At 40.0% G+C, this 21,703-nt stretch overlaps 1 protein-coding gene and 1 long non-coding RNA gene across 2 annotated transcripts in view; one reads left to right on the forward strand and one right to left on the reverse strand.

Moving 5' to 3' along the window:
• Positions 1-577: 577 nt before the first annotated feature.
• The window catches only part of LOC140224385 (uncharacterized), a 59,707-nt gene continuing 38,581 nt past the window's right edge, over positions 578-21,703 (forward strand). Inside the window, exon 1 of the long non-coding RNA XR_011899661.1 lies at positions 578-725. This is a non-coding gene — a long non-coding RNA (uncharacterized lncRNA). The remainder of the gene's footprint in view (positions 726-21,703) is intronic.
• Positions 9,615-21,344, reverse strand: LOC109034983 (uncharacterized). The gene is made up of 3 exons (XM_019048427.2): positions 19,320-21,344; positions 12,777-14,526; positions 9,615-12,019 (listed from the first exon to the last, which is right to left on the reverse strand). The coding sequence occupies exons 2-3, from the start codon at positions 14,524-14,526 to the stop codon at positions 11,943-11,945; spliced, it is 1,827 nt and encodes a 608-aa protein (XP_018903972.2). The 5' UTR covers positions 19,320-21,344; the 3' UTR covers positions 9,615-11,942.

Below are 21,703 nucleotides of genomic sequence, written 5' to 3' on the forward strand. Positions count from 1 at the left end.
TGGGGCACACAGCATCTGGTGAAGGGCATCTACTCTTAGGGTCGTGTGCATCGTATCAGTTCATCCCTTATCAAAGTTGCAAAAAAGTACATGCATACGGCCAACAAGGTGCGAGGCTTGCCTTGTTTAAGCATCTCATACCGGCGCGACGCTCTATCTAGACCGTGGTTCGCATCCCGCACTGTTCGGTTCGATTCATCCCCAAGTTGTACACCTACACCCGTCACACTACCCGAGGACACGACAAGAAACTCCGCGATGCATTGATCAAAAATGCAAATATTCTGACCTGAGCAATTTTCTTTCTTGCTGACAATCAAAGACAGCATCGTGACGGTATGTGACCGCCATTTGTTTTGGGGGATAAGTGGGTAGTGAGTATCGATGAGCAAATGATTCTGCGTCGTTTGACACTAATATAACCTCGATCAGACAAAGTGGAGTGGAGGTGCTGCCAATGATGTGCCTCGAAATTCCGCCCTCTATTTGGGGAAGGGGGATGAAGGGGTGAGCAAAAGTGAGGAAATTATTCTCCGTCGGTCGAGATCAGTTTCAGGTCCATCGGACAAGGTGAAGGTGCTACACTGAGAAAAAACTATGGTTTATAAACCTATTAGAGGTAAATATGGAACACCTATAATAGTCGTAAATAAACTAATGATTCTCGGTCTGTGAACCATACTAAGGTCTCTGTGCCTAATTGAGGTACAGGTACCATAACTAAGGTATATGTGCTATTATTATATGTAGAGGTACTACTATTAGTGGTGTTCCATATTTACCTCTAATAGGTTTATAAGCCATAGTTTTTTCTCAGTGTAGGGTCAATGATCTCTCTAAAAATTCAAAGGCAACTTTTGAGGAGCACATGCCTGAGCAAAAAACTGAAAGTCATTATTGGGGTGAGCAAATGATGAGCAAAAGAGAAAATTGAAAATTTAGAAGTCGGGGTGCTAACTTGCATGGAGCATTTCTTTGCACTTACACTGAGAAAAAACTATGGCTTATAAACCTATTAGTGGTAAATATGGAACACCACTAATAGTAGTACCTCTACATATAATAATAGCACATATACCTTAGTTATGGTCTCTGTACCTTAATTAGGTACAGAGACCTTAGTATGGTTCACAGACCGAGAATCATTAGTTTATTTACGACTATTATAGGTGTTCCATATTTACCTCTAATAGGTTTATAAACCATAGTTTTTTCTCAGTGTAGGATGGGCAGTTAACACGGGCTGTGCCGTTTCAAAAATCTTTGTATCTGCACGCGACAGGCTTCGATGCTCTTCAGCCGACGTAAATTGGTGTTTCAAGCCCTTTTGACAAAATTTTAAATGAGCTTTTTACTTTAGCACTGGAGATCACTACTGCCTATTGCATCGTAATTTGTGCGAGCTCCAGTCTAAAAAGCTGATGCTGACAAGCTGAACTTCAGTCAGTCAAGCTGAAAATCATGACAGATATCCCGCTAAATTGATACGTCATCTTCACTTTGGATGTTTTGTATTTTTTTCAGTGTCGAATTCTTGTTAACCCTTTCAAGGGTGGTTGCCAAAGTTTTCTTCTTCTTTTAAATCATGAAATATTCTGATGATATACGGAGTGAAATGGGGTCGACACCGACTTCACCCGAAGAGAGAAGAAATCCTATATACACGTGTTTCTATGGTGGAAGTTACCAAAGTTATTCGGTTTAATTTTACTCGAATGTCACTTGGATTACATTTTGCAATAGGGAGCCACTCTGGCCCATTTACATACATGCCATTGGTTTCCGCATGCAGATATGTGCTTTCATGGGAGTGCCAAGAGAGGGAAGTTCCTTATTGCGAAATGTACACTGGAAAAAAAACACACATTGGATCTAGAGTCCAGACTATTGAAAACATTGACAAGAAAAAGGACTCTTGATTCAATCAGATTTAAGCTTAAATCAAAAGGAAATCTGCTCAAATTAGGAGGCTTGGTTCTTGATTTACCCTTAAATCTGATTAAATCAAGAGTATTTTTTCTTGTCGATGTTTTTAAGAGTCTGGACTCTAGATCCAATGTGTTTTTTTTCCCCCAGTGTAATTCACTTTTAAGATGCTATTTTTAAGGCTCCCTCAGTAAGGATGAGTTTTCGGAGGAGAAAAGCTATTTACGACTCCCAGCAAAGCCGCTGTGAATACTTGATACACCTGACAACGCGGTGAAAAGGCTGCCACCGCGCACAGAGAGAGGAAGCTTGTCATGTAAGGCGAAACGCAGAGGCTAGTGGCTGAGGTGCTGTTTGGGCCCCCTATCATTAGCTTTTACCGCGCGGTTTCCGCCCACTCCAACGACCCACGCCAGCGCCACCCGACTCACCGGTCCATTGATAAAAAGCACAGCCTCCTATCCTGGCGCCAAACCATCATCCAATTCATGCTCCCGCCCCCCGCCCCCTCTGCTCGATTCCAACTCCTGCTTAAATCGTTTTAAAAATCCCTCGTTAAAGATTGATCAAGTCTCGGCGAGACGAGTCGCGCTGAACAATGTTGGGCCATGGCTCCTGTGCTCGGAGTAGTACACGAAATAGTGAGCATTTTCGAGGCAAACCTTTGCGGCAAGCCCGCTTAGAAACATGCCCTTTAAATTTCTTGCATGCCCTTTGCGCACGTTGCAAGTGTTTTGCTGAGAGTGGGGGGGGGGGGGGTCATCGCTGTATCACTTATTGAAAAAAAAACACATTGGATCTAGAGTCCAGACTCTTGAAAACATCGACAAGAAAAAATACTCTCGATTCAATCGGATTTTTGCTTGAATCAAAACGAAATGCGCTCAAATTAAGGGTTGGTTCTTGATTTAAGCTAGATTATGATTAAATCAAGAGTACTTTTTCTTGTCGATGTTTTTAGGAGTCTGAACTCTAGATCCAATGTGTTTTTTTTTCCAGTGCTCATCGATGATCGTGAAATAGGTTGCAAAAACCCTCATCGATGATCATGTAATTAGCGGGGCCCGCGCAAATTAAACGATCAGAGATGAGTGATGCACTGAAGACCCCGACTTTCAACTTGAAGCATGTAACATGTACAAAAGGAATCCAGCTCATTTTTAAAACAGCAGAATATATGTACCGTTAGTTACTATGCAGATAGATGCTTCGTTGAATGAGCCAGAACTAGTAGTTTCTCAGTGATGGGTGAAAAACGAGGGCTAGTCAGTTAGATTGCGACGAAAACATGCAGAATCAATCGCAGTATGTCGGAATTGTTTAGCCGACATGCGTTCAAAATTCAGCATAACTCTGACAATTTCAATACACGGGGGAAAAGCTCACACACAAGCATAATTCGCCCTCAAAGAGCACGCTATTTAGTGCAACACTAGTAAGTCTACAGTTGCTTTCCTGAATGGTCGTTACTAGTGTTGAACCAATCAGCGTACACTGGGAAAAAAAAAAAAAAAACATTGGATCTGGAGTCCAGACTCTTAAAAACATCGACAAGAAAAAATACTCTTGATTCAATCGGATTTAAGCTTAAATCAAGAACCCAGCCTCTTAATTTGAGCGGACTTCCTTTTGATATAAGCTTAAATCTGATTGAATCAAGAGTATTTTTTCTTGTCAATGTTTTCAAGGGTCTGGACTCTAGATCCAATGTGATTATTTTCCAGTGTATCTCTTTGAGGGAAAATAGTGCGCTTGTGTGTGAGCTTTTTTCCTCCGTGATGAGTTTTTAAGCTTTATGCTGAACTTTTAACCCACCTTGGCTAAAAATGGCAACATACTGTCTTACGACCCGTGCGTCCACCGCAATCAGTTAGTGTAGAACCAATCGCGCTGATGATGCTCCACGGGCTGGAGCGAAACGCGTCCGATACATAATGAAATACGTGCAAGGGAGTAATCTTGCATTTGGATCAAACACCTATCCCGGCCCTAAATGGCACATTCGTTTTCGTATTTATTCGTTGAAGTCAATTTCTGCAGCCTCTATGAATGGTCAAATTTTCGCAGAAACTACTAAGAAGTTAGGTGGAGCGGCCTACAAATTAGAAACTGACGAGCAGAAGCGCTCTCATTTGAGGAAGAGCCATCGCTGATACACTGGAAAAAAAAAAAAACACATTGGATCTAGAGTCCAGACTCTTGAAAACATTGACAAGAGAAAATACTCTTGATTCAATCAGATTTTTGCTTAAATCAAAAGGAAATCCGCTCAAATTAAGAGGCTTGGTTCTTGATTTAAGCGAAAATCCGATTGAATCAAGAGTACTTTTACTTGTCGTTTGTTTTTAAGAGTCTGGACTCTAGATCCAATGTGTTTTTTTTTTTTTTTTTGGCGCGTATACGTAGTATACCGCCTTTGCGATCGTTTCGAACCCTGCTCGATACAATAACCGAGTCCCTTAGTTCCTTACCGAAAAGTGACTACCGCGAACTTCTCAGATTTTCCAAAGCGTGTAAAAAGTTTATTTATCCGTCAATAATTATGATTTAAAGTTGTTTCTCATTCTGGGGGTCTCTAGTTTATGTGCAGTGAATACCAAGAGTCTACGTTACTTGGTTTTTTTAAAAAAAGCCTAAGAATGCGACGCGCTGATTTAAAATATGCATATATAAGCAGAATCAAGCGAACTGATTCGAGGATGGTTGAGCAGGTCGGCACTCTCGGAATGAGAATTTAACTCCTCCGTTTTGTTCAAAACGTTGCTTTGACAGATCTGTAACCTCGGTTATACTTTGCAAAAGTTGGTACCCGTGCTCTGATAGTGCTGTTCATCTGACAACATTGTCAGTGTCAGCTGATAAAATGTATATTTTCACATAAGAGGTTAATAAAAGTTTTCAGTCAGTCTTTGACATCTATTGATAATTGTTTTGGTATTTATTTATAATTACTACGTAATTATATATTTTTCTTAGTTTTTAATAAGAAAAATATATAATTACGTAGTAAGTAGGTAAGTAAATAGTAGTAGGTTTGTAAATTACGAGGAGAGGCGGGCATTCTGTTCAGCATATCGATACATAAGTATTTTCATACGTAGAATTTAATTTTCACGTCAGGGAGTCGACATATTTTGATTTTTTCGATTTTATACGGAAAATTTATGGTTTTTCGTGATTGAAATTACTTACAATTGTTTCATGAAAAATGAATGCACCCAAAATGACTATAGCATTTTGACTTTCACATACGTGCACTCACTAAATTGATTGGTAAATTCAAAGAGTGGGTACATCGACCTGGTATATCAAGTTTCTGCGATTTTTTACGGCAAATCGGTAGATTTTCGGGATGTGGATTGCTTACTTTCAATTCATGAATGAATAAAGCATGGACATGGTTGAGCTTCTTTGCATGAAAAGACGTTTAAAATAACAAAATCAAGACATATTTAATACAATTGCATTTGTATCGAGTCAATTTCTTTTCAATAATATAACGGGATTTATAATACCGGTGATTTGGGTATGTTAGCCCCAAAATACCTTTAAATCGACTTTATCTTTTAGGAGTTCGACAGAATTTTTCCTTTCTTCGCTTAAATTTTTCCGTAGCACTTTTCTTCAAGAATCTGATAAGATTTTGCTTGAGGCAGATCAAAAAACTTAAATTTGTTCGAATAGCTTTCTAGATTCACAATACACGGTCTCGTCAAGGTGCGTCGTTGACCTTGCAGTGTTGGATCGTGAATTCTCTTGTTGTGCTGCTTGCCTTTTTTGAAATCTCTGTAAATGAAACCTAAAGGGGTTGATATGTGCGAGTTAATGACGCGCCTTATCAACACATTGTGTTGGAGCTCACTGCTTGTTTTTCAGTGTAACTATGCCGTTAAACCGGACTAATTTCGATAGGACTAATTTCTCCGGTGGATGGAGCGGCTGGAGCAACGGGGGACCGGGATATTCGATCCAGGGATTCCTTGCGGTGTGACAAGAGCTTAGCGAGACGTCGTGTCACCGCGCTCCAACTCGAATGTCTGCCTAAACGGTGCGGGTAAAGCGGTCCGAGACGGCTGCGGACCACCGGGAAAAAATTCCCTCGACGAAACCGATCGTGTTCGGTCCAGCGCATACGCACCAGATTTCACGAATAATCCGTCGGGAAGGAGATCCCATCTTGATTACTAAGAGGATTCGTCCTCAAGGGTTATGTTTTCAGGATCTGGCGTTGATTTGGGGGCAAAACATCCGCACTTAAGCCCGCCAAACTCGGATGTTGCATGATCATCGATTACACCCGATAAACGTCCAAACTTTACAATTTCGTCTAGTTCATGACAATCTGCGCGAATGTCGATTTCAAAACTTGGTTGCTCAGGATTCCCTTAATTTCTTCATTTTCCACTTCCCCAATCGGGTATTGCTTGATCATCGATGGTGTCGCGCTGAAAGTGCTTCCTGAAGTGGGCGAAACGCGCCAGCGTTAATTGAGCGAATTAGCACATGCGGGTAATCATATTTTAAAATTGGAAAAAATAATCGTGGTTCCAGGAGGGAAGCACTATATAACGCAAATCCACAAGAATAATCTAGTTGCCCCAGTACCTCATGGATTCCACCACATTCTGTTCTACAATTCGTTTAATATGAGACTTCTTCCATTGCGACGCGAAGTACAATCCACTATGCCAAGAACCGAGTATGAACTCGTCAAACCCATATTAGAGAAGAGCCGAGTTGGGGATATTACAGTTAACCGAAATCAATTTTTTATTTGTGTCGACAGACGAAAAATTTCAAAATTTAACACTTGGACTCATACACGGAGAAAAAAACCTCGTGAGTGGGACCCAAAGTTTAGGTCATATGGATCTCTGAAGTTTTCAGATTGGGCATCTGGACACTGAAGGTCTAGCTGTCGAGGTTCGGATCACACATCTGAAACTTCAGTTCTTACATCTGAGGTACTTCAGATGTGAGAACCGAAGTTTTTCAGATGTGAGAACCGAAGTTCTTCGGATGTGAAAACCGAAGTACTTCAGACGTAAGAACTGAAGTTTCAGATGTGTGATCCAAACCTCAGCAGCTGGACCTTAAGTGTTCGAATGCTCAATCCGAAAATTTCAGAGATCCATATGACCTAAACTTCGGGTCCCACGCACGAAGTTTTTTTCTCCGTGCATGGACTGTTTTTGGGTTCCGACAATTAGGATAGCCACTGTGACGTCATAACCGAACACGCACGGTATTTTTTGAACTCCCTGTGACTCGAAAACCACGCATCTTAGAAGATTTTGGTACTGGGCTTATCTGTTTGTTTTGAGCCATAGAACAACCCCAGAAAATTTGTCGCCACTTGGTTCTTACACCTTGTATATTATCTACCCCTTGCAAAAGGGGACCCCGAAATCAAAGTAACTCAACTTCCAAGCATTTTGGACTTGAGCTAGTTTATTCACTTGCATTAGTGCATCTTTAATTATCTGAAACATGCATTAGTATGATGATGAATGTTTTTAGGATTTCAGAAAGAGCAGATTAAGTTGTTGTCAACCTTTGCCTATTCTTCCATCCCTAGTTCTGTATGCATTGAGATTAAAAGCTTTGTCTAGGTTTCCAAATTTGGATCCTATTTTTTGACGAACAAAAATGACCAAGTCCCATCCCTTTATCCTTTGTCAGCTTTCTTGTTTACTTTAGAGAGCTGTAAAATTGTGTCAATAAATTTAAGATTTACGACTGTAAAAATCATTCTTATCTACTGCAGGAACTTAGGGGTATTATTGTTGCTTTTTTAAGTATTGTAAGCTTTATAGCCGTTAAATTATTCTACTTTTTCATTTTCTTAATTCATGATTCCTGTCATGATAAGTTAAATCATTTTTTTCCTAACAGGCAAGCAAGAATGTAGGGGTTTTAGTGTTATACCTCTCGGCAAAGGCGCTGTGAGGGCGACTTACATGAATGTACGGAAGGACAAAATTATCTTAAAATTTGAATTTTTGGATTCAAGGTCCTCGAGGTTTAAAATTGAGACAAAATCATGAAAAAAGGGACTTAAATAGGAAATGCGAAAAAGCTAACCATTTCACCACTTTAGAAGTTCATATTATAGAGTTTGCTATAAAGAAAACCATAATTTTCAAAATGAAATTCAAATTTTCCAATCAAATTTAAGAGAAGTCTTCGCCAAAAATGACGGATGATAATCTCTGATCGTGGAGTTAGTGAAGGTCAAATTTATCAACTCACAAGTCCTCCGAATTATTGGGATTTATGGAACAAGATAAACATGTGAAATGAAATTTACTGCAAAAATTCAGAATGAATTCCGAAAAAGAGTATTAAAAGTATATATTTACCTATTGTTATGTTCGGTTTCTTTTTGCATAATGCAGTGCGAATTTTACCAAATATTATGTTTTATTCATTATTTTTAGTTTCCTTTTGTTTGAAGAAAACTAAACTGTATTCATTTAAATTTAATGCATTTATATAAGTTACTAAAAAATGAAACTTTACAAGATTGGGTAATTGGATATTTTGGTATTGAGGATTTGGGGTAGATTGGGTTTTGAGAGAAAGGACCGTTCAAAAGCTGTACAAAAAACGCTCATTTGTTCACCGAAAATATATTCATCTCATGAGTAGGCATTCTTATCTGAGAATGGTCATCACCTAGATTACATATCATTAATATAAACTTCGAAGGATTCTGCCTTTTTCTATTTCACTCGAGGGGAAGTGTCCCCTCCCGGACTCTCTTCCCCACCCGGTGACTGACGCTGCGCTGTGCTGAACGGTTCAGCCTGAACCTTTCCCCTACATCTGACCGTTCCCCACTCCTCTGTCAATCGAACCATATGCACCGCTTACGTATTGTCGCTCGCCCACCCAGGTACCTATAGCGGCCAGCGGTCAGTTGATGATAAATCTCGCTCATGCTCCTATGCAGCTACGCATTGATTACGCCAGCTAATTACTTTCTAATAATTAGAATTGCTTCGATAATAGTTTTCTTTATTTATTCGACTGTATTTTTTTCTCTGTTCTACTGTGATTTCTTTGGTTCTCTACTGTGTTTTTCCTAAATCTCTGAGTCAGAAATCTGAAGCACTTCGATATGCACCGAGTACTTCAGATGTGTGACCTGAAATCTTCGGTATATACCGAACTACTTCAATTGTCTGACCCGAACTTCGGCAGATGGACCTTAACTTTTCGGATGCGTGATCCGAAAACTTCAGAGATCCATATGATCTCAGCTTCGGGTTCCATGCACAAATTTTTTTCTCCGTGTTTCCTTTTGGGGGACGCAACTAAAATTTCAGTAAATTTTTTTCAGAAAAGTAAAAAAAAGAAAAGAAAAAAAAAAGGGGGCTAACGATGGTTCCTCACCTTCACGTGGTGTTGCCTGTTTTTACTAAGTGGGAACCGTCCATTTTAAGATATAGTCTATTTCTTGCCCTGCCATTATTATTCTACAAGTTAATTGTGGAGTGAGACTTTCATAATGTTTTCTATGAAATCTTCAAAATATAGTGATAAAAAATTTGCAACTACTACAAAATCGGCTCGCGAAGCGAGCCGAATGTCACTCGCGTAGCGAGTGACCGGGGGTCCAGGGGGCGTAGCCCCCGGCTAGGCGTGACGGGCGCGCGAAGCGCGCCCAGAACGGCTAGTATTACATTAAAAATTCAAGTTTTAAAATATATAAGAGAGAGAGTGCGTACGTGGTATTTTACTTAAAAATTTCACTTTGAACATGATCATTTGAGTTGGATCTAACTCACTTTGAGAACTTGGTTAATAGAGAAAAAAATTGATGGAGCCAAAGGATTTAATTATAATAAATTAAACGGGTCGTTGACACGCAAGAGAGATACATTCGTGAAAAGCCTTTCTATGGATGAAATTGCAGAAAATTCACGATTGCCACGACAAAGAATTCTGAAATCCACCGCTTACCATGCAATGCTTAGTTAGTAAGACTTCCGCATCAGCGGAAAGTTTTTCTTAGTGGCCGGTTATAAATTTCGTCCGGAGAGAGACGCAAAAAACCTGACCTTAAAATAATCACTCATTTCGAGAACTGTCACAGACTTTTCCCACGCATGATTTCAACTGATTCAAGATATTTGATTTTCCAAAACAAAAAAAAAGGAGGAGACAAACGCTAGAAAACGATTGAAGTCACACGCGAGAGAAAGAAAAAAAATCGTGAATTTTTTTCTTTAGTTAGGTAAGGATTTTCTACGTCTGTCTATGGACGAGTATAGTCGCCAACAACTAAGAATAACTGCACGGGAAAAAAAAAATTGCTGATTCAACAATGCAATTGCTAAAAACAGTGAGTGCAATGTTTCAACGCAGATTTTCCAACAAAAAAATGCTACTTTGACCACATTGTAAACTACTTTAACCACATTGTAAACTAATTTAACCACGGGGGTGGGTAAAGTAGCATTTTTTTGTTGTAAAATCTGCGTTGAAACATTGCACTCACTGTTTTTAGCAATTGAATTGTTGAATCAGCAATTTTTTTTTCCGCGTGCCAAAGACGCAGGAAATTTGAAAAATCATGTTACAAACTACGTAAATTACGCGCTCTGTGCGCTAGACTAATTGTCGTGCCCATCGTGATTTATTATACCTGTAGAATGGCTATCCTATTGGCTGTACCTCTTGCGTGCAGCACACCTGATCGGAAATTCTGGTCATGTGTTGAAAAACTGAAGATGCTTTATCACAATTTTACCAAACGTGAAAGTTGATTCAAAATTCAGCATACGAACCAGTACGAAAATGATCAGTCATGTGTAAAAAAAGATCTGTATTCGACGGTTCGCGTAAACTGTAGACTTAGATAAAAACATTGCAATATGCTATAAGAAACATGGAAAATTTGCGGACTCCGAAACTGGATTTTTGACAAACCTATCTCAAATGCATCATGATTATCACAAAAGAAAAAGTATACATATATTTATTTGAAGATCATCTTTAGTAGTTTTGCTGTGAAACTCTTTACTTTCGAGGCAGAATATTTCTATATTAAATTTAATAATTCTCATTATTGTCGGCTGCATTTTTTTTTTCTGACTTGAGGGATTTTACGGTTTTTATTAACATCTCCCGGACTTAACATAACTCGTCTCCCCGGACTGAGTGGCTCAACGAATAACAGTAACGAATGATCTAATTCTAAAAGGATATCAAGTTTTTGCCTCCGACTAAAACTTGAGCCAATTTCAAGTTTAGAACACTTGCAGCTGTACCCTAAAAATAGCTTCTTTATCATACTAAGTATAGTATGGTCACTGCACGAAATACCTACTTACCGAGATTTTAAAACCAGCTTTTGAAATGGAGCAGAATGAAATAATGATGAATTTTTGACCACCGCCAACACAAAATCGAGCTTCATAGTTTCAATGCATATTACCTTCTTGAAATATGGAACTTCTTTACCATTTGTACAATTTTGCTTTAAATATTGTTTTATGAATTTTTCAGGAGAAATCATTTTGCTGCGTCATGAAGGTCCACCCGCAAGGTTAATTAGATTGGTGACATACTCTAAGTGAGGCAAATATTTAGAACTAGCAGGTGATGATGATAGGCATGTGAAAAATGTGTATAAATCCGTTACTTTTGGTTTGCAATACGAGGTTTTTGGGATAGAAAGTCACACACCCTAGCTTGTTGATCAGCCACGGGCCACAGGGCTTACGTCACAGAGCAGAAAAGAAATTACGGTGGTATGTAAAATTAATTTGATTCTCGGCAGAATATTAATCTAAACTGACACAGCGAATAGATTTGTGCGTTGATCGTGAAGAATAGTCAACTTAGTCGGAAGTTAAAAAATTAATTTTAAACAAAGTGAATTAGAAGGAAAACTGAAGATCCTAAGAAAATAATTTATCCTAAAGCTAAATTAAGAAATAAATACAAATTTGAAAAATATTTACATTAAATTAATGATATGGCATCATTGATGGAGAATCTCAAAATTAATGAGATGCAGAATTTGATTCTTCACTGGCATGCTCCTGTTGATGTGTGTCCTCCATAGCATGGTTAAGAGGAACTGTAACACGCAAAAAAGAGGAACGATCAAAGATTTTTGCATCAAACTATGCATCAAAAAACGGGCTTTTCTCTAATCCCTTCTTTCCTTCTCTCTCATCTTATTTTATTTTTCAAGGGGCGTAATGTGTTGAAAATGCACAATGAATGATTTTGATTATGCCCTTTGGTTACAGGATAATAAAAATTGATCTTTACCGCAAACGTAACGTTGTATTCTAAACTAGTATGTCAGATTAAGCCTGAAACTAGACATGTGCATGAAAATCTGCGAATCCTTTTTCTAAATGTTTTCAAGATTCCTAGAAAACACATTGAAAAATGAAAAATTCTAGGGAATGTTACAGCATGAATGAACGTTAAACTCAAATACGGAACTTGACAATTAAATCTTCCATTCAACTTTTTCTCAAAGCACATGTCCACGGCTACATGAAAACAATGTAAATAAAGTTGCATTTAGGGCGTTGCGATACTGCTCTGATGTTTTATTTGTATTTTTATATGAGGTGCATACCTAGCTTACAATTGTTTATAATCCTCCCTTTGAATTGTATTCACTCATCCATAAATATTAATAGAACCTTCTAGAGAGATCTCTTGGTTATTTTCCCTCTAAGCAGATAAAACACTGCATTTTATGACCTTAGTTTTCACTTTCTCCTTAACACTAGTTTCACTCAACATAACTTACCCTCCATAATGTTTTTAGATTCAAATGTTTAATTAAAAAATCAAATTACTAAGTTCTCACTCACCGACGAAAACTTCTCCTCGCACAAACTGCTCTGGCTGCTGTTCGTGCTTCTGCTCGGCCGGAGGCGGCGACCTCCTCATCTGATTGGTCACCGGTCTGGCATTTTGCACGTGTTCATGCTCAGCGTGGACAGCTTCATGTCCGTGTTCAGCACGCTGAGCGTGTTCAGCGTGGTGAGCGGGGTGTTCACGCTCAGCTTGGACATGGTGGACATTGTGGGATGGCAGAGCATGGGCTGTCTGCTTTCCATGTTCTGCGTGCTCGCTGTGGTTTCCTCGTGCCACCACGTGCTCAACCTCTTCAACATCCTCCTGGCCTTCGTCACCTTCTGCCTCCACCTCGTCGTTCTCCGAGGCTGCCAAGAATGAGTCGACGTTGTAGAAAGCAGGTGCGGTCAGCGTCGTGCCGGCCGGGGTGATGAGGCGCTGGCCTTGGGCGTACACGGCGATCGGAACTTGGTAGGAGTCAACTGCAGCGGCGGCTGCTACTTGTCTGGGGGTATCCAAGGGTAGTGGAGGAGGCTCGAGGTGGGTACCGGGGGCAAGGGCAGAGGGCACGCCGTAGGTGGCTGCTGGGGCTTGGGGTGGACCGTAGACATCTACGGGTGGTGCTGGTGGTGGTGGAGGTGGGGGTGGTGGTGGGGGTGGTGGTGGAGGGGGACCATAGACGGGGACGGGCTCTGCTGGCGGTGGCGGTCCGTACACGGGTGCAGGTGTGGGTGGTGGTGGGGGAGGTGCGGGTTGATGGGTGGTTGGGAGCTTAACGCTGACGTAAGGGTGGTGCTTCTTGAGCTTGTATTTGCCGGGGAATTTCAGGAGCGGGAGACCGGGGAGGGGTGATAGGGCTTCGAGGGAGAAAAGGGGTGAAACTTCTTCTAGAGGGGTGGGGAGCTCGGCCTCGTAGGGTCCGGTCTCTTCTTCGGGCCAGATGTAGCCGGCGATGTTGGAGGGGATGGAGGAGACCGCGGATGCGACCTTGGCGCCCTCAGCGGCCACCAAAGCGAAGGGGGCGAGGAGCTTCTTCTTGGTGATGGCAGCCTTGGCGGCGACTCCCTTGGCCAACAGTTTCAGCTTCTTCTTCTTCAGGAGCTTCTTCTTGGCCTTGAGCTTCAACAAAGCAGCGATGATGCCGGCTTTCTTGACCTTGGGGTTCTTCAGTCCGTTTACGATGCTGGCCACGAGTTTGGGGTTGGTCTTGGCGATCTGGGAGAGGGTTTCGATGGCTTCCAACGGGATTTCACCGCTGCCAGCGATGCTCAAAAGAGCGGATAGATCCACGCCGCCTTCGCCGGAGACGAGGGGGCCCAGGGAGTCGAGGATTGCCAGGTCGGGGTTTCCCTTGCCTTCGGAGGTAGCTACGGCTGCTGCGGCGGTATCGGGTGGTCCGTAGACGGTTGGCGGTGGGGATGGTGGTCCGTAGACTGCGGGCGGTGGGGGTGGTGGTGGCGGGGTGGTGGGGATAGGCTTGACTTCGATCCCGGCGTATTTGTGTACTTTGAACACGGGGAGAGGTGAGGTTTCTTTGACCTCTTCGACCTCGAACTGTGGGAGGAACCAAGGGCCTTTTTTCTTGAGAAGTGCCAGCTTTTTGAGCTTTTTCAACTTCTTAAGGGAGCGCTTCTGAGGCTCGGCACCAGTTTGGGTGGAGTCTGAATCTGCGTCCTTCAAGGCTTCTTCGTTAGCCTCATTGGCCAGCGCAATGGCCACCGTGCTCAAGAGCAGGAGTACGATCGATAGTTTAAACCGATTCATCTGAAATAGAGAAATGGCAATAGTTTTCATTCAAAAATTTTGAAAAAAAAACCGCACAACAATAAATTATCACCGGAATCGAAATAAATTGAATTCCGGACCCCCTTCGCCTTGCCATCATGAAAAAGTTTGTTTTTAAGAAGCAATACTATTTTCCGCTGATGGATGATGGACAAGCGAAATCTCCCACATTCTACTTGACAAAAAAGACCGAGTTTGACAAACTACTTAATAATGTGCTTCATTCGATTTTGATCAGTCATCGATAAACTTTTCCTCCGTAGACCTATTTTTGCCAAAAAAATGTAAGCGGTTTTCATTTATCAAAGCCAATATTAGAATAGAATTGGTATGGTTGTTACCAGATTTGTAGTAATTAATTGAGAAATAAAGATTGATATGCGTAATCAAGATTCTGGTGATATTATAAAAGAAACCAGCTTTTTCTAGTGAGCCAGACCAGAATCACAGTTGACTTGGTTCGATTTTTGGTGGGTCAACCATGATTTTGGCTGGGTCACTGAAAATTTCGATTAAAACGAAACATCTGGTCACAACATCTAACCAGAATCTTGATTACGGGAATTTGCCTCTCTCACAGTATAATACACTTAGGAACCTTATAAAAATTATGAAAATACTTCAAAAGGTTTTATTTACTCAAAATATGAAAACAGCTTTTACTAAACAAGGTCATGGACGAAAGGAAGGGATAATACAAAATATCATGAAATCTCCGTTGAAAAAGCACATCAACAATTTTAGTTTCGAGTTAGAAAGATAACGTTCCAGTGCATTCAAGGATGGAGAGAAGTTTAATTGATAAGCATGGTTAACATCTTTAGGATGGTTTCAAGGAACCCACAGCGATGAGAAAATGACGTCACAAGTGATCAGTTATTTTCAGAATTCGAAAAGCCATTTGACGCGAGATGCAGTAGTAATTCCAACCCTTAGCGGATTACTGTGATTATGACAAACTCCCTTGCTGCCAAACTGACGCGATCCTTTAAAATCTCGCTCACGCTGAAATGCAGAACGGGGACATAGAGATAGGTGTTGTGGAACTTAGGAAAGTTGACTGCCGATATGATAGATAATACGATTAATGCGGCTACTGGGACGCCAAAAACAATATTGCCGCGATCCCTTGGGTGGCCACTGGCCAGTGAGTTTGTCAACCAATCTTTGAGGTCGTCATTCAATCAACGCTCTGAACGGGTGGACACTTTCGCACGGTGTTACTGATTTTACACTGAGAAATTTGGCAACAGACGCAAGTGGCGACAAACGTGCGTTAATTGCCCAGGCAACTGAGGATTGCAGTTGATCACAGCACATCGCGCACCGTTGAATTTCATGCTACGAAATTAGATGTATCTCACTTTTAATCGCCGCAGTTTCAAAATTTATAGCTTATGACCACTGCCTAGCCGCGTCGCCGTGTTAAGCAATACGAGTGGGGAAAGTTTGGGTTTCCCATTCGAAGAACTTTAAATGCCTTCTCATCATGAATGCCATAATTATAGCTGGTTTGGTGGGATTTACATTTGTTGCAATATGTCGAGTGTATTTTTGATTCTGAAATTTACCCGCCATAGCAAAAATATTCGCCGGGTCACCCTCCGGAAGAATCACACCGTAGATTAAATTTTGACTTCATTCTTCAATGAGGAACAAGAATTGCGGTGTTGCTAAGATTTTACAAAATATTTGATCATATCTTACAAAGGCAGCTTCAAAATTTGAAGGATTTCTGTATCCACATCTTAGATAATACGGAGAGAAGCAGGCAAATGAGAGAGTAAGAGAGCAATGGAGGAAGAATTAGATGAAAAGAAGAAAATTAAGACGGGGAAAGGGGTAAACGTGAATGGAAAAAAGAGGAAGAAAAGATAAAGAGGAAGAGGAAAATAAGAAATAGAAACAAGAGGAGAAAAATGAGACGAAGGAGATGAAAAAATTAGGGAAAAAGAAAATGAGAGAGAAACTGATTAAAAGAGACTTTGACTCTGCATTACCTAACTGAATCTTGAATTGAATTTTTCTCTCCTTCCTCGAGCACTTGAGCTTGAATCAAATACCTGAAAAAGTGTTTGGCGACGAATTTATGGATCATCATGCCTGAGTCAAGCACCTTTTCATAAAACTTATGATAATTTATTCATTTTTCCTGCTTTCAAGGCATTTATTGTGAACCTTGAAGTATGCGTCCTATCAAAATGGCAAAGCTGACTTACTCGATGCAATCAATTGTTGAGTCCTTTTGGAAAAAGCTATCGGTGGACCCAACAAAAATTTCATACATATTCGTGGTGTCGCGGTGGCAAATCACAAGTATGTGAACCTTCATGGTGGATTTATAGCATACTTTCAGAAGTGATTCGATAATCAATTTATAAAATTGAGTTTAAAGACATTTTTCCAAAGTGTGCTAGGTATTAAAATCCATTCGTTTGTGAAACACCTACACCTTGCTAAACTTGAGTGGAGCTCATGTAATGAAGAACTTCATCAAAATTAAGGGAGTTTAAAACATTGTCTTAAACAACTGAGGGAGCGCGAAATTGACAAGAGATAAGGGGATACACTGGCAAAAATTTGAAATATGCACACATCTCGTTAAAAAATCGGAAATGTGACTTACATTCATGTTTTCACTATTTTTTTAGTTGAATAGGTATTATGAAAGATGAAACCAGGTAACCTCCATTAAATTGAAGAATTGAACCACACAAAACTGTTACTTAAAATTCTGGGAATAAAATAATGGTAATCTACAGTAAATTAAAAAAAAAATTAATATTCCAAGATTATCAATCTGAAAGGTTTCATTTTCGCACAACTTCACATGCCTCTCATAAAGAATCAAATGCACGAATGTCTATGCAAATATTAAGAAAAGATCCCGTCAAAAAATGCATTTATAAAGGGAGAGAATCACACCGATGTTTTCATTCGGCTCAATAAGGATGTTCGGTCAAAAGTAAACACATCACTAAAGGCGGCCTGATTTAATTTTACGAGTTCGCAACTCTTCATGTATGCCACATCCTAATAACAGCGAAATGAGGGCAATGATGTGTTTTTTCAACCGTATAAACAATAAGCATAATCGAATACAGCGGTTTTTCTTAAAAATTCAAATCTCTAAGAGCATTTGATTTTTAGAAAAATAATCAGGTCGCCTGGTCGTGAGAACGTTGCGATGGATTTTTGCAAATTTCTTTTGTTCATGGAACAGTTTTTAATACTTCTGAAAGCTTGGCTCAGAAGAACATCAGGGATCGTCATAGGTTCAAACTTGCATTGCACTGGAAAAAAAACACATTGGATCTTGAGTCCAGACTCTTGAAAACATTGACAAGAAAAAATACTCTTGATTCAATCGGATTTTTGCTTAAATCAAAACGAATTCCGCTCAAATTAAGAGGCTTGGTTCTTGATTTAAGCAAAAATACGATTGAATCAAGAGTATTTTTTCTTGTTGATGTTTTTAAGAGTCTGGACTCTAGATCCAATGTGTCCCCCCCCCCCCCCCACAGTGCTGGGCACAGACTTACGACATGCATCCTCAGTTACTTTTGATTACTTTACAATCAAATATCGCGCACGAAAATACTAGACGCGCAGAAAACCATCTGAATTTTTAGAATTTAAACGCCACAGAAAAATTATTAATATTGAAATTTCTGTAAATTGGGGGGGGGGGGAGGAAGGCCCTCTGACAGCTTCGCGGTCCAATCCTTCGGAGCGATTCGCGCCTTAGGCCTTACGCGTTACGCATCACTCGTAGGATTTCATATTACAGAGTAGGAATGTCATTACGTCACACTGGAAAAAAAAACACATTGGATCTAGAGTCCAGACTCTTGAAAACATTGACAAGAAACATGACTCTTGATTCAATCAGATTTAAGCTTAAATCAAAAGGAAATCCGCTCAAATTAAGAGGCTTGGTTCTTGATTGAAGCTTTAATCTGATCGAATCAAGAGTATTTTTTCTTGTCGATGTTTTTAAGAGTCTGGACTCTAGATCCAATGTGTTTTTTGTCCAATGCTTGCTTGGAAACCTGTTAAAATAATGATCTTCGGATTGGTAGAGTCGAAGAGAGAATGTTTCATTGCAATTCTTTGTGTTTTTTTCAAATCGCAAAAAATGACAATAGAGACTGCTGGTCGGTTTTCCTTTTGAACCAAGCGTGAACGGAGACTTACAAAGTCACTAGCTAAGATATGCATTTTTCAACTTTATTCATCGATGTGACTCGGTAATTTTTCGAGGAAAAATTTTAAATTATCAACGAATAAAGGCGTTGCAAAAAAAAGACTAGGTTTTGTGGCTCGACAATTTTTGAAGACTATAAATAAAATTCTTGAGATTTGAATTTAGCACCTACTTATCAAGCCATGTGAGATAATTTGTTTGCCTTCGAGATGCTCACAGCATATTTTCTTCCTTGGACCAAAATGTATTCTAGACTAAAATTAAGTTGCGAAATAAATTTGGTCTAAAAATCAAGTTCTTCTACATGCACTTTAGACACACAAACTATCTCACATTGCTATTGAAAAAAATAGTAAGGCGGAAAAGGGAAAAATAAAATTGAGGGGAAACCTTAGAACACAGGGAAACTGACCGCTTTCGTAAAACACCAAATTTTCACTAATCGCGATGTATCAGCGGGAGAAACAAAACACTGGAAAAAAACACTCCAGAGATAGGATCTTCTGGATTTGTATATATGGTCAGACGGCCGATGACCGCACAATTAGAAAAACACAATACTCACTTTGAAGGGAGGTTATCCTTTTGGTAGAAACACTGCTCACTGTCGCATTCTGTATGAGTGCCAAACTGAAACGGGTCTCGAGCGGTGGTAATTAGTGTTTATATCGGGTGGTTGAAACTTCCTTGCTGATCGTCGAGGGTAGTTCTGACCTCGAGAGGAGGATTGGCTCTCGGCGTTGTTTCAACACGAGAGAAATTCGAAATTCGGCAAACGGAACTGGTGACAAACTGGCGGAGGGCAGAGAGCTTTCTTTCGAATTCCTCTTGCACCTCGCTGCAAGCCAGCTCACGCTAAAAATACCTAAGTACAATTGGACTACATTTCTCAATTAGGAACAACAATTTCTTGCTCGCCTGAAAAAATACTCAAAAGCATAGGGAAACTGATTGATTACAAGTTCTTTCTAAACTGAGCCTTTTCCTTAATGCAAAATGTAGTCGAATTCTCCCGAGTTACCGAAAAAAGCAGCAATTTCAAATATGAGATGTTGAAAAAAATGGACTCACATCCTGTAACGCCTGGGCAGAACATTTCATTAAACGAATTCTCCGGTCTTTCAGAAAATCTTAAAAGTAACGCTTGCAGCACGACGCGCTTCGGGGTTGGGCCGCGAGGCAGTTAGAAGGATCAGCCTAATAATCATCCAAAAGAACCCCAATAATTGTTCGTTTGTTAAAAAACCCATGAATTTTACTTTCAACTTTGTGAAGAGGGCCTTTTTTTAATTTCATTTTAAGCAGGACAGCAGTTCCTGATATGCTTTGGATGCTTGCGTGCGTTGCTCTGAATAAAACGTTCTTTCAATTTTAATAAATTTTAATTTTGAAAAATATTCAGACACTGTTAAGACATTTTTGACATGTTTAGTCTCCCTTCCTCATGGTCTACTTTTAATTTTCCCTAATTTACATTTTTACAATTTCTCCAGTTCCAGTTCCCATCTACTGAGGCTTAATGCGAGCGAATTGCTGATGAATTTTACGAGCGGTGGAAATTAAAAAAAAAATTAAAATTAAATTTTAAATTAAAATTAATTTTCCGAATTTAATTCGTGCCTTAGATGGAGAGCATTTTGCTTTCTGTCCCTATCGGAAGGTGGGTTCCCGATTTTACAATTATAAAGGATTCAAGAGTATAGTCCTTTCAGCCCTCGTGGATGCGTATAAGAAATTCATTCGTTGACGTTGGTGCAAATGGGAGAAACAGTGATGGATGTGTTTTTTCCAGGAGCAGTCTCAGTAGAGCCTTGAGAGAAAACTTATGGAATTTTCAACCACCCCAGCCTCTTTTTGGCCGATGAAGAAAGGCACCATTTGCCGTGATCGCTGATAGTGCATTCCCTTTATTACGGCGCGGCGGCTTATGAGACGGTATAAAAATTGTGTTAACGCAATTCAACAAATTTTCGACAAGTTTCTAAGCTCTGCTCGAAATGTAGTAGAGAAAGCCTTTGGGCTGTTGGCAAACAGATTCAGTGTTCTCTTATCCCCGATAATAGTACATGATCCACAGTTTGCTAAATTTTGCTTTTAGCACTGTCATATTGCACATAACGTGCTACTAGAACGATCTCCTCAAATTCATGAATCGATGGCGAGTGTAGACATCCTTCAACTCCCAGATTTTGACGGGGAACATGGCCCCGGCAGGCCTTCATGTGAGGCGGGAATATGTTCATGGTCTATGACCGATTTCAAAGATAAATCAGAAGTCAAATAGTTTCGTAACCAAACATTTTGTGCGGGTACCTGTTTCACCTTCACTTTGTTCTTCAGTTTTCTAATGTGCTTATTTTTTTTTGTCCGTGCTTGTTTTGATGTACTTATTCTTTGCTCTGAGGCATTTGCTTCATCGTGTTTATTTGAATACAGCTAACTCAATATTTTCATAAATAAGCTTATTTTCCTTTATTATTTTAAATACTCCTTTAATAGTCTGCAGTAAAGTAGGATGAACGTGCTTGAAAAGGCCAAACTTTAACCTCTTAGTACAGAAAATGTTGACAAGAGATGACTACAGAGAGCTCTTATGTCCATGCATGACATTTGTTGGAGGTGTGCCCCCCCCCCCCCCCCCCCGAATAGAGTAAAGTCCATGTGCCCTGGCGCATATAATAGAACGAGATGGACGGCAAAGGCGATTTATACCCTCAAAATTTACATGTTCCAGAGCCAATTTTCTTTAACTAACAATGAAAAGAAGTCGCTCATGGCGATCAATTTATTTATTATTAAAGCCTATGTTAGGTATAGTTTCACGACTCACTCCTCGATTGCGGCGCCTCTAAACGACTTGATTCTGATGGATGATATAAAAAAAATTGAATCTGTGGACAAAAGTACCGCCACTGTTGCCATGAGGAAAATGGATAACCATTTGTGGTA

The sequence above is a fragment of the Bemisia tabaci genome, chromosome 4, assembly GCF_918797505.1.
Source record: "Bemisia tabaci chromosome 4, PGI_BMITA_v3".
Lineage (NCBI taxonomy): Eukaryota > Metazoa > Arthropoda > Insecta > Hemiptera > Aleyrodidae > Bemisia > Bemisia tabaci.

What these genes read in the sequence shown, in the direction of transcription:
- LOC109034983 (XM_019048427.2), bottom strand. Translation starts at nt 14,526, where the DNA reads ATGAATCGGTTTAAACTATCGATCGTACTCCTGCTCTTGAGCACGGTG. An exon ending in GCGAGGAGAAGTTTTCGTCG is followed by an intron (nt 12,020 to 12,776) that starts GTGAGTGAGAAC and finishes TGCGTGTTACAG; the next exon opens with TTCCTCTTAACCATGCTATG.